This window comes from Motacilla alba, chromosome Z (genome assembly GCF_015832195.1).
Source record: "Motacilla alba alba isolate MOTALB_02 chromosome Z, Motacilla_alba_V1.0_pri, whole genome shotgun sequence".
NCBI classification, from domain to species: Eukaryota; Metazoa; Chordata; class Aves; order Passeriformes; family Motacillidae; genus Motacilla; species Motacilla alba.
In genome coordinates, this window is record NC_052046.1 from 66,881,709 (window position 1) to 66,893,908 (window position 12,200).

Consider the following 12,200-nt stretch of genomic DNA (forward strand, 5'->3'; position numbering starts at 1 on the left):
ACAGGACAGTCACATTCAAAGGGTTGTGGTCAATGGCTTGCTGGTCCTAGGTGGAGACCAGAGACAAGCAGATTCCTCCAGCATTATCGTAGGGACTGGCCCTGCTGAACCCCTTTGTCAATGATAGACAGTGGGATCAGAGCACCGTCGGCAAATTTGCTGACAACACCAAGATGTATGGCGTGATGGACACACTGCAGGGAGGAGATGTCACCCAGAGGCACCTTGACAGGCCTGAGAGGGGCCTGTGTGGGTCTCATGAAATTCCACAGAGCCAAGTGCAAGATCCTGCACCTGGGTCAGGACAATTCCAAGTACAATGTAAAGCACAGGCTGGGCAGAGAATGGATTGAGAACAGTAGTAAGAAGTACTTGGGATGCTGGATAATGAAAAGCTTGATATGATCCTGCAACGTGCACTGGCAGCCCTGAAAGCCAAACATGTCCTGGGCTGTGTTAAAAGATTGTGGGCAGCATGGGAAAGGAGGTGATTCTGCCTTCTTGCCTCACTCCCATGGAGAATTCTCCACCCACCTGGAGTGCTTTGTCCAGCTCTGGAGCCCTCAGCTTAAGAAAGACATAGACATACTCAAGCAGAACATGAGGAGAGCTGCAAAAACATTCAGGGAGCTGGAGCACCTGCCCTCTGACGACAGGCTGAGAGAGCTAGGGTTGTTCAGCCCAGAGATGAGAATGTTCCAGGGAGACCTTAGAGCAGCCTTCCAGGGGGGCTACAGAATAGTTGAAGAGGAACTTTTAACCAGGGTGATAAGAGTGATAAGAGGAGGGCTAAGGGTTTTAAATGGAGAGAAGGTTTAAATTAGATATTGGAAAGAAATTGTTTGCTGTGAGAGTGGTGAGGCCCTGGAATAGGCTGTCTGGGGCATGGAACAACCCATCTCCCATGGCAGGGGCGTTAGAACCAGGTGATGTGTAAGGGCCCTTTCAACTCAGACACTCTGATCCAAACACTTTCCAAACACTTTTCACAGCTTATATAAGCAGCTTATGTGGTTTGTATGAAGTTATGTTTTAGAGACAGAGAGTATTTGCATTTTGCAGCTTTATTTTATTAAAAAAAGTTTGTTTTTCTCAGGTGTTCAATCAAGCACAGAGTAAGGAAAGAAGGGGAAACAGGATCTTTCTGCTTTGTATAACATGAAAGTCATCTACAGAGTTTTGACTTATGAGGCAGCTTACCATGTAACTTTATCCAAAACCCTCATAACTTTCCCTTTGACTTGAGGGAAATTCTTTTCACACTATGTTAATTACTGTTGCTATGGCTACTTAGGAAAAAATTGTTACCACTTTGTCTAATGGTCAAAACAAATTAACTTATCAACACCTGCCAGAATCTGAATGCTTCCACTGTACTAGTGCATGTATAGATAACATGAAACTTGAATGGAAACAAGCTTATTTTTTTCCATTTGCTTTCACATTCTTTCCCATCTGGTGGCCTTCTATGATGGAGTGACTACAGCAGTGGATAAAGAAAGTGTTACAGGTGTCCTTTATCTGGACTTCAGCAAAGCCTTTAGCAGCGTCCCCCACAACATCCTTCTCTCTAAATTGGAAATTGATTTGATGAGTGGGCTAAAAAGTGGTTGGATGGCTGTGTCCAGAGGGTGGTGTTCAGTGGCTCGTGATCAACAACAGCTGGTGGCCCTTGAAGATTCCTGTTGGGATGAGAACTGTTTAATGTCTTCATTAATGACACAAAGGAATCAAGTGCTCCCTTTACAAATCTGCAGATGACACCAAGCTGAGCAGTGCAGTTGACACTCCTGAGGGACAGGATGCCATCCAGAGGGACCTGGACAAGCTCGAGCAGTGGCCCATGGGAATCTCATGAGGTTTAACAAGGCCAAGCTCTGGTGCTGCGCCTGGGTCAGGGCAATCCCTGGTGCCAGCCCAGGCCGGGCACGAACAGATCGAGAGCAGCCCTGCCCAGAAGGACTTGGGGGTGCTGTGGGGGAGAGCTGGACATGAGGCAGCCATGGACACTCCCAGCCCAGAGAGCCAAGCGTGTCCTGGGCTGCACCCAGAGCCCCATGGGCAGCAGGGGAGGGAGGGGATTCTGCCCCTCTGCCCCACTCTGCTGAGACCCCACCTGCAGAGCTGCCTCCAGCCCTGGGGTCCCAGCACAGGAAGACATGGAGCTGCTGGAGAGAGTCCAGAGGAGGCACCAAGGTGATCAGAGGGGTGGAGCACCTCTGCTATGAGGTGAGAGAAGGGGGATTGTTCAGCCTGGAGAAGAGAAAGCTTTGAGGTCCCTTTCAGTCCCTGAAGGGACTCCACAAGAAGGATGGAGAGGAATTATTCACCATGGCTTATGACATGACAAGGGAAAATGGTTTCAAACAAGAGGAAAGTAGGTTTGGATTACATATTAGGAGGTAGTTATTTACGGTGAGGGTGGTGAGGCCCTGGCACAGGTTGCCCAGAGAAACTGTGGATGCCCCAGCCCTGGAAGTGTTCAAGGCCAGGCTGGATGGGACTTGGAGCAACCTGGTCCCTAGGAACATGTCTCTGCCCACAGCAAGGGGGGTTGGAGCCAGATCTTTAAAATCCCTTCAAACCCAAGCCAATCCATGACTATACATCAATATTTTATACTGAATTGTTTTCACATTATAATTAAAACAGGCAAAATTTACATTTTTATTTTGGTGGCAGATTTTATTTCTGACCCTAGTCTGAGGGTCTTGTAGCAATGTCAACAGAAGATGCTGAATCATCAATCAAATAAAAAAAACAGTGTCATCAGCTGCTTCAGGAAGTACAGGTGCAAGCACATGACGACAAACGGGGCATGTTCCTGACTACAAAAAGAGAAAAAAAACCAGGTCATTTGCACAGTTTGCATTCAATTCTACTGAAAAGCTAAAAGTTATTATTTATAAAGTATTTAGGATCTCCACAACAGAACCACCTCAAACTCAAATTTGACTGGATACCTACCTAGAGCCGACATCTACCTAGAGCTGACAAACTCAGAAGAAAGACTTGTTTTGTTTTTACACCAGCTACATAGCAAGTACATCAGGTTCTCTCCAAGTTCTTCTTCATAGCATTGATTTTACAGGTGGGACTTTTTTTTTTTTTTTTTTTTTGAGGCAAGGATTAAAAATAAGTTAGGTACAGCCCAAATCCAAGATTAAGTATTTTGTCCTAGTTTTCAGCAATAGCAGTTTACTATGACAACAGAAAAAAAAAGGCAGGATATGTATAACAAGAAAAACTAATATTATCATGGTAAAAAAAAATTATAAACCCATCAACTAAATCCATCAGCCCTCCATCCAAGAGGTATTCTGATATGACCCCCATGGTAAAATCAATTAATCTTTCTCTTATACTCTTGAGGAAATTGTGTTACACTGTAACACAATTCTCACTGAGAACTACCAAGTCCAAGCTTGCACAGCACATAAAAGAGAGTGGAAGTGGAACTAAAAAAACCATACTGGTTCATTAATTATGCTTGTTTTAGTCTAGCCTCAACATTATGCAAGCCTTTTTAAGACATTTGGAATCAAAGTGATTACAGATCATGAAAATTAAATCTACTATTGTATAGAATTAATAAAGGTAATTTAAAAAAAGTTAATCTACAAGCATTTCAGTATTTCCTCTGCCAGACTTAACTGTCACAATAAATGGGCCTGACATTGTGATAAGACAGATCAAACCCTTTGGTCTTCTCAGAGAAAATGATTCTGTTGTCTTTATTTCAAGACAGGAATACAGTAAAGAAAGCTTTCCTTGTACCAAAATAAGTTATAACTTATCCATGGTTTTCATTCTTGGTAAAGGAAAACATGTTCTTCCTTACAGAAAGATTTCCTCTAGTAAACAAACTGCCCTTCAGGAGAGTACAAATATAAAATTTTTTCCTCACTTGCACTAGAATTTGGTTCCATAATGCATGAATTCCAACAACATTTCACAAATTCTTGGTATTTCATCCCACATTTTCAAAGAGTTAAAAGTTGTTCTTCCTAGAAGAATATACAATATACACAACCTCCCCCACCCCCAAACCCTTCACCAATCCTGTAGTACTTACTCTCTGTAACCAAAGAGTTACACAAGGTTTGTGAAACAAATGATGACAGGGTAGCTCTGTTATGATTTCACCTTCCACATATTCACTGCAACAGATAGTACAACACAGGTCTTGACCTAAACCCATGATGAAGAAAAAGCATAAATACGTTGTTTTACATCTAAGATGAGCTCAGATTAAAATACATATATTATCAACAGTATCACTAATGGTTACAAAGTACAGTCACAGTAACTCCATTTAAGATTACTTTTCCAAATGGATCAAAATTATACTCAGATTCAAAAGATCTTAAGACAGCACTATGCAGTAAGTATACTTAAATATTGCATCTATGGTATTAGAGAAAGTTGAACTTGTTCTTACAAACTTTGTGGAAATTACTTTTTCATTATTTTTCCATACCATTGTAGTCACCTGTGACAATAATCTGTGGCAGACAATCTATGGTTTCTTTTGTAGCTGGTGGATGAGTCTGTTCAACATCAAATGTAAGAGACTCCAACTGTGCCAGAGCAGTCTGAAGGGGGTAAGCAGAGATCAAGTTCTATTATTCACAAATGCAACATTTCATGCAAAACAAACAAACAAGCACAAAAAGTAATCCAACTCCAGCAGTGTTATTTTTTAAAACGGAAGATATGTCTGTCAAACTAACCATTTCATAATTTTTATTTTTGTAATGAATGAGATGAAACTGATGGTCAAAACAGGAATGCCTTGCTTTTAAAGCATTCTTAGAGTATGAGGACAGAGTCACAACTTAATCTACAGTGAACATTTGTTAATTTTGTAAAGTTACAGAAAAAGCAGCAAGATGAAAATGTAATAAAGCTTGCCAATCTAAAACTGCCCTTTCATTGCTCTTCTGAAAATAAATGCCTCATTAATGTATTTCTTGGCCTCAATTATTAAATTATTCAGGCACAAACAAAAAATATTAAGTACCTTGGCTACACTAAGAGTGTAAACTTCAAGAAATAAAAAGATCCATGTATATATTTCTAATCTTAAGACAGACAAAATGCTCTGAAGTACCTTTTTTTAAACTCAATTTTTTTACCACACAAAACCTTTAAGACTATAAGTCTACACTATATTTGCTGTGTGTATTTGCTGTGTACATCATACATTCAACTGTGAAAGACACTCAGAGGATATCCAGTAGAAAAAAAAATATTAAAATCACAGAACTCAGAATATTTGGTTGTATTTGCTGAGAAATGTACTAACTGTTTGAACAGCATGCAAACTGAAGAACCAAGAACACAGAAACACTGGGTTCACACCCTGAATGAATTAGTCACATCCTTTAGGTACAACTACTTACTGTTCTAATCAGCTCGAAAATTACTTACACTATTGCCCACAAAACGCTCTTAGTAAGAAGTGTAAGATAGAGTTATATTTTTGAAATGTTGGGAATATACTTAACTAAAAAGCCCTATATACTAGAGAAACACTGGACTATACAGAAACCTCTTCAATAGTCATTCCTCTTAAACTTTCCCTGAAGATTACTACAGCTGCAACCTGAAAACATGCTTGGACTTGGATCACAGTGACAAGGTAGCTCAAGCTACCACACTACCACAGATCTAAACTAGCAGTTTTATACCTACAGTCAAACCTTGGTGGCAGAGAGAGATCACCATGAGCTAAGAAATATTTACAGCTCCTATTGCCACAAGAAATCTGTCAGTTTAAGGGAAAACCTGGGGTTATTCCTAGTGTAGTGTCCAAGTTCCCCTACAAAACAAGTGCATTGCTCCAATTTTACAGCTAATACTCATCAAATTCTGGTACAGCAGACAGTACTACCTTACTAACATTAAGATGATTTTAGTATTTGTATTTGGATTTTGCTCCAATTTCAATAGTCTGAGAATAAACAGTAGGTAAAAATACTATGCTTAATCAGAGTAACTACTACACCTGGAAAAACTAGATAAGATCCCAGGGATACAGAAGGTTGCAATTTTATTTATGTGTCAAACTTCTTTGTTTATATCTGGCATGAGTATTCTCAAACAGAAAGCATTGTATTGCTTGCTTGCTTCTGAAACCTACACTAAAGAAACATTATAGACACAAAGCCATACTGTTACTCTGAGGCTGAAAGCCACATTTTCAAATCCAAAGTAGTGTCTGTTTTATAACTTTTATAAGATGTATCTTCAAAATACCTGTACTTTCTCTTGTGCGATTGCTTACTTCTCCATGTACCAAAAACAAAATGCTGGACATTTTTCTGTTAAAAGCAAGAGTGCTACAGCCTATGAGGGTTTGAGATCCTCACATCTGTGAACTGGCACAGGAGATACTTATAAAGTCACCGATGCAGTAGAGGCAACTAGCCTGTTCTGTACTGCTAATGAAGTAAACCAGACACTACTAGCTATGTAGTTTCTTTATAACAGATGGAAGAAAAAAATATTTAAAATCACACATATATTCTATTAAGTTTTAGGAACCCAGAGAGCTATAAAAGCTACACAACATAGCTTTCCAAAACAAGTATCTAATACTTTCATTGTTTCTCCCGTCCAAATGTCACAATTATTTGGGATAGATCTCTCCCACTCCCTCCCCTCCATTAAGAAACACTTGAATTTTGGATGCTTTATTGTGTCACATCCCTTTCAAGCATTTCAAAGCAACAGTAAATTATTTTGCTCATATTTTCTGAACAATTTTAGTAACCACTTCATACTGTAAAAATATGTGCTCTATATTTTGCTTGAGATTTGAAGGGAATATTTGGAATTCTTACTCAAAACCTGTGTTGTCTATGTGGTCACAGTCCATACAATTCTTCCTTTTATTACTCAGTTACCACTTTCTGTTGACAAATTCCAAATATGCCAAAACTTCTATGCCCACCATAAAGTTTCACACGCTTGTGTGCTACTTTCAAGCACAAATGCTAGGTAAGAGAGTCGGCTTTTCCACATTCACAGTGACCTGTACCACAGGTACCTCTGTAGTCATCTGCCTGCTTGCTAATAGTGTTCAGTGACGCTCTGTTCCTGGTGACACAAACATAATTACAACACCTCCTCAACCAGCCATGCACATAATCAACCAGGATTACTTTTACAGGTCACTCTGATAGGACTGCACACATTTCTTCTGACAGAGTACTTAGGCAAATGTTGTTATACAGGAATGAGAAAGAAAAACTTTAGAGTCATAATAAACTCAGCCTCCTTCTCAAGTGTTAATGTGCAGATAAAAAAAAAAAAAAAAAAGATGGGATTAGTTTCCCCTCTCTACACAGATCCTCTTGCTTTGGTGCAAAGGAGGAGGTCAACTGCTTTTGCAGTTCTGGGGTTTTTTTTTTGATGTAGTGAGAACCAGCTACTATGAAAAAGACAAGAATCTTCTCTATATGGCTTCAAAACACTGCTTTTACAAAAAGAATATCAACAGACCTTCTCCACATTAATGAAGTGTCTCTAAACAAGTAATGCTAACAAGATCCTACACAGCTGGAGAAGGCCGTGATACTTGATCATGAATGATGACCTCCCATATACCTTGGGGGACATAAAAAACCTGGAAACTGCATGACTGCCGACCTATGGGACTGGCCCCTTCCACTGCCTTGGAAAAGACCTGGGAATCTTATTCAGAAAATCATAGACTTTGCACATATTCATGGAAAAAAACCATTATCTATGATTGTTCCACTGTCTGCCAGCTTTAGAGAGCATTTCAAAGCGCCACTGGTATTTTGTCTGCGAGCCCACTATGACATACAGCCTGCCTGGTTCACCCCTTTAAAGTGGGTGCTAGCAGTCAAACTGCCCATTGCTGCCCTAAACTTATGTAACCTACAAAACATTCAGTTCAGCTGTTGTAACGCCATATTATATGTCTACACATCATTTAGCTCTTATTTTGACAAATACCCTGCAGGGGAGATTTCTGGCAGTGCCAGAATTGTCATACTGCATCAAACTGGATCTCAGCTAGCTCTATATTCACTCTGACATTGACCAACCTGAAGTAATAAACAAAAGACAAAGACCATACCCATTCTGGTTCTTGATAATAAATGCTTTGGTCTATATCCAAAATTGGACAGGTGAAATGTGATAGAACAAGACAGAAGGTAAAGACAAAAGACTTTTTTTTCAGGTGGTTTCTTTTCCTGATTTTAATTTAAAATATACTGAGTAAGACAGTCATACACAGAAGAGTCTTCTACTGATAAATAAAAATTTGAGAAATCCAAATGTACTCTTGTAAAAATAAAAAAAAAAAAGCTGGGATAACTCACAGACATGGATTCAAGTATAAGCTTTCCTTTGTTATGTGGAGAATTTGGCAAAATTCTTTAGAATTAAATGGCATATGTTTACACTGGTAGAAACCAGTAACTTTCTTTGCCTTATCAGGAAATAAATGCATATACTAAAAGGAGCAGGTACTGATAAATGACTTCTTGTAGTACATCCTTTAAAAAAACTTTCAAGATGTATTTTCATGTTTGCTGACCCAAAAGTTCAAGCTAACACAGGAAAGTATTTTTCTCTTATTCTCTTGATTTTCAGATTAAGTTGAAAAAGGATTCAACTATAAATATTTATGTCACAACATCACAGGTATAAGACCATCAAAAATATTTTAATACCTCCACAGCTTCTAAGTGTCCCTCTAGTGCCATATATGTGAGAAACTGAGGTTCCATGTAAGGAATGGCTTGAGCAAGTCCTAGGCCATCACCAAACTCATCAAGTAGTCTGAAAAACATGGATTAGGAAACATGGTCATGGTGCTATTTTCAAAATTAATAGCTGCAACACAAAGTCTGGATATATCAAATTATTGCACATCACCTGTTAATAACAGCCTGATATCCTGCTGGCTGTTCTCTCCCTCCCTTGCCTCAACTGGCCATGTAAATAAGATAAAAAGCTCATGGGTCAAGAAAAAGGGCCATGAGTCATCAATCACCACCACAGGCAAAACAGACTCAATTCAGGAAAAGCCTTAATTTAATTGAAAGGTTGAACCAGATGATCTTTTGAGGTTCCTTTTCAATTTAGGCTGCTCTATGATTCTATTAATTTATTGCCAATAAATTGGATTTGAATGGTAAGAACCAAAGACAAAAACTAAACCACCTTTCTCTTAGCCCTCTCTTTATTTCCAGACTCAACTTCCCTCCTTCATCCTTGAGGCCTCTAATTTTCCCTAGCCCAAGCATGGCAGAGGGAAAGGAATAGGGGTTGTGGTCTGTCCATGGGTAGTTCCTCCTTGCAATTTCTTCCTCCTCACACTGTTTCCCTGCTTCTACACTGCAGCCCTTCATCAACTACTCGAGCATGGGTTTGCCCCAGACACATTCCATCAGCAAATTCCTACCTGTTCCACCATGGTCTTCTCCAGCACCTAGAGCACTTCCTCCCCCTTCTTTTCTGACCTTGCTGTCTGCAGGGTTGCTTCTCTCACATCATCCCCATTTCTCTCTCACACACTGCTTGCTGTTCAGCATTTTTCATCCTTTCTTAGTACTTTCCCAGAGGCCCCACCCTGTGGTGTGTCCACTGGAGTCAGCTGGAACAAGCTGTGTCCCACATGCAGTAGCCCCAGCCTTTTAGAGGCAGTTCTGCAGTTCTGGTCCCAGCACAGTGGTATCATACTCCCACAGTATCTACTTCAGAACATCTGGACAGGAGTTCTTACTGTGAAAGGGTATAAGTTCACCTAATATGTTTCATATGTATTGCTTTTAAGGTTGCTTTACAACTAAAAATAAGATTTTGATTACATCATGTGTCACAGTTCATTGCTTGGCAGGTCCTTTGAGTTCTGTTTTAGAAATTCAGAAATTAAATCTTAAAACAGGCACAAGTGAAATGATGTACAGGTCTGCATATGCTCAGCAGACCAAACTTAACAGACCACCAACATCTTTGTTCCTGTTTTTAGTAACTAGGAAACTTACGAAGGCTAACCTCCAACACTTAAAAGACAGCTTCTGTCCCTATCACACAATTCCATAGCTAGCTTACTGCCTGACAGTGTGAGAACACAGGCCTTACTTCTAGTTTGGACTCTCATGCATTAGTCCCTTTTATGCTTTTCTACCATATAACTTCACAAGGAGAAAACAACCATGTTGGTATGTCTGCACTCAAGTCTATATTTTAATAATCAGAAGAGAGCAAGTGTTACGTCTCTCACTGGAAAGCCTTTTATCTATCACATTCTAAAACAAACATATTATACTATTATACATGATACTATTTTTTATGTGGCTCAAATCACTTTATTCTGGTATTTGAAGCATTTTTATAATAAATTGATTGCAATATCCTTCGGTAATCTAATGACAGAAAATGGAATGAAGCATTCAAAATTATTATAATATTGGTAAGTGTATGGCATTTCAAAGAGAAATAAAATAGATTTATAATTACTAACTTACACCACTTTCAAAGGAGGAATAGACCAATTATAAGATAGGACTGACTTGAATGCTGATTACATATTTATTGCCTTATTTCTGTTACACTTCCCCTTGAAAATTAAATTATAAAATAAACCCACACCTTGCACAGTTAGGGCACCAAAATTTTCTCAAATCACAGCCAGATTTAGGAAATGTATTCCCTTTTCTCTCATTAGAAGACATATAGCACTTAAAATACCTTAAACTTTAAAACTGAGATTATTAGTCCTTGAAGCAACTGCATACTGATAGCCATAAGTACTTTTGACACCTTACACAGAAAACAAAATAGTAACAACAAAACCTCTGAAATGAAAGCAGACAACTATCAAACGCATACCTCCACTCCACATCCAGGTCTTCACTCACACTGGAGTCATCCTCAAGATTGTTATTTCCATCCAACAAGAAGAATCCAAGATGTACAAAATCACGAATTGGATCATTTTCCTCATCACTGCTACTTTCTACTTCTTCTCGGTACTGTAACCAAGGAATTTCACCTTCCTCCAATAATGTCTGCTCCCTTTACATAAATAAATGAAAAGCAAAAACTAAAAACCTAAGAGAATTTACAAACATACATAAAGAGCAAAAGCCAAACATAACACAAAGACTAAACAGGCATGTTTCCCAGACTAGAGTCACAGATTAGAAATTCAGCATTTGCCATAAAAATTTAAGAAATTCACAGAGCTCAGAATCTAATAACACCCATGATTCTGTGGCAAAGTTTTGTCTAATGCTCAAGGCCAGCAGTACAGTAAGCAGTTTGTTTCGAATTTTCACTAGTACAGCCAGCATCCTTGCCAGGGTTAATAAATTTGGTACTAAACATCTTATTTATCTACAAGTTCCTAAAGGCATTAAGGAGAAAGATTGTCTTCGACACCCAGAGCAGCCTCCATGGCAAAGCTTGGCCTGAATGTGATGCAAAGAGCTACTACTTGCAAGAGAAGCTAACTTGCAAGAGAAAGACTCCTCTCATTCCTGGATAGTCCAGAGGAGCAGAAGTCACCTGGATACAGAGTCATGGGGCTGTGAGGCCCACTTTCCTTATAGAAGGGAAAATAAACACAAATTATGTTAAAAATGCATACACTTTTATGCTGTTCATATCAAAAAAAGTTAAAAAGCACACAGCTCCATTAATTCTGAAAAGAGATTCTGAAAGAGATTAGTTGTTTTAAAGTTTTCATAAAGCCACACTAGTTCTTCAAGACCCAAGAATGTGGAGAATACTAAAAAAGCACTAACAACAAATGGGACTGCTTAGCAATAGGTACTGTGCACCTAAGAAACTGAAAGAACACTTAGGTGTTGCCTTTGCTTTATAAAGATCAGAACTAGAGTCAATATCAGATGCTTAGAAAAAAGCCAAGAACATTCCTCTTAGCTGTATATAGCTACAAATTTTGCCTTATAGCAAAGGCAGCTACAGTTTATAAAGTACTGAATGACTGGAAAAATAAAGTAAGTTTAAAGTTACTAGAGCAAGCAAGAAATTCAAGTTTTCTTTAATCACTGAGAGGGCTGCAGAAAATAAGGAGCAGCAGTGGAATAGGAGAAGCAATAAAGCAGAGAGATAAACAAGTTCTTTTAAAGAAGTCCTAAGCAGTATCAAAGGATGTTTATGTAACATGTATAACTTAACAATTAACT

At 38.9% G+C, this 12,200-nt stretch overlaps 1 protein-coding gene across 5 annotated transcripts in view; it reads right to left on the reverse strand.

Moving 5' to 3' along the window:
* Positions 1-2,203: 2,203 nt before the first annotated feature.
* Positions 2,204-12,200, reverse strand: part of PJA2 (praja ring finger ubiquitin ligase 2) — a 33,350-nt gene continuing 23,353 nt past the window's right edge. The window contains exons 5-9 of one of the 5 annotated variants that reach the window (XR_005255250.1): positions 10,879-11,064; positions 8,715-8,823; positions 4,493-4,595; positions 4,076-4,160; positions 2,204-2,828 (exon numbers count right to left, since the gene is read on the reverse strand). Coding sequence is in view for 3 of the 5 variants with exons in the window: in XM_038124348.1 (XP_037980276.1) it covers positions 2,748-2,828; positions 4,076-4,191; positions 4,481-4,595; positions 8,715-8,823; positions 10,879-11,064 (607 nt within the window). In the remaining 2 variants the exon portion in view is untranslated. Of the gene's footprint in view, positions 2,829-4,075; positions 4,192-4,480; positions 4,596-8,714; positions 8,824-10,878; positions 11,065-12,200 lie in introns of all 5 variants that reach the window. The other 4 variants (XR_005255249.1, XM_038124348.1, XM_038124349.1 and 1 more) reach the window with 4 other exon arrangements.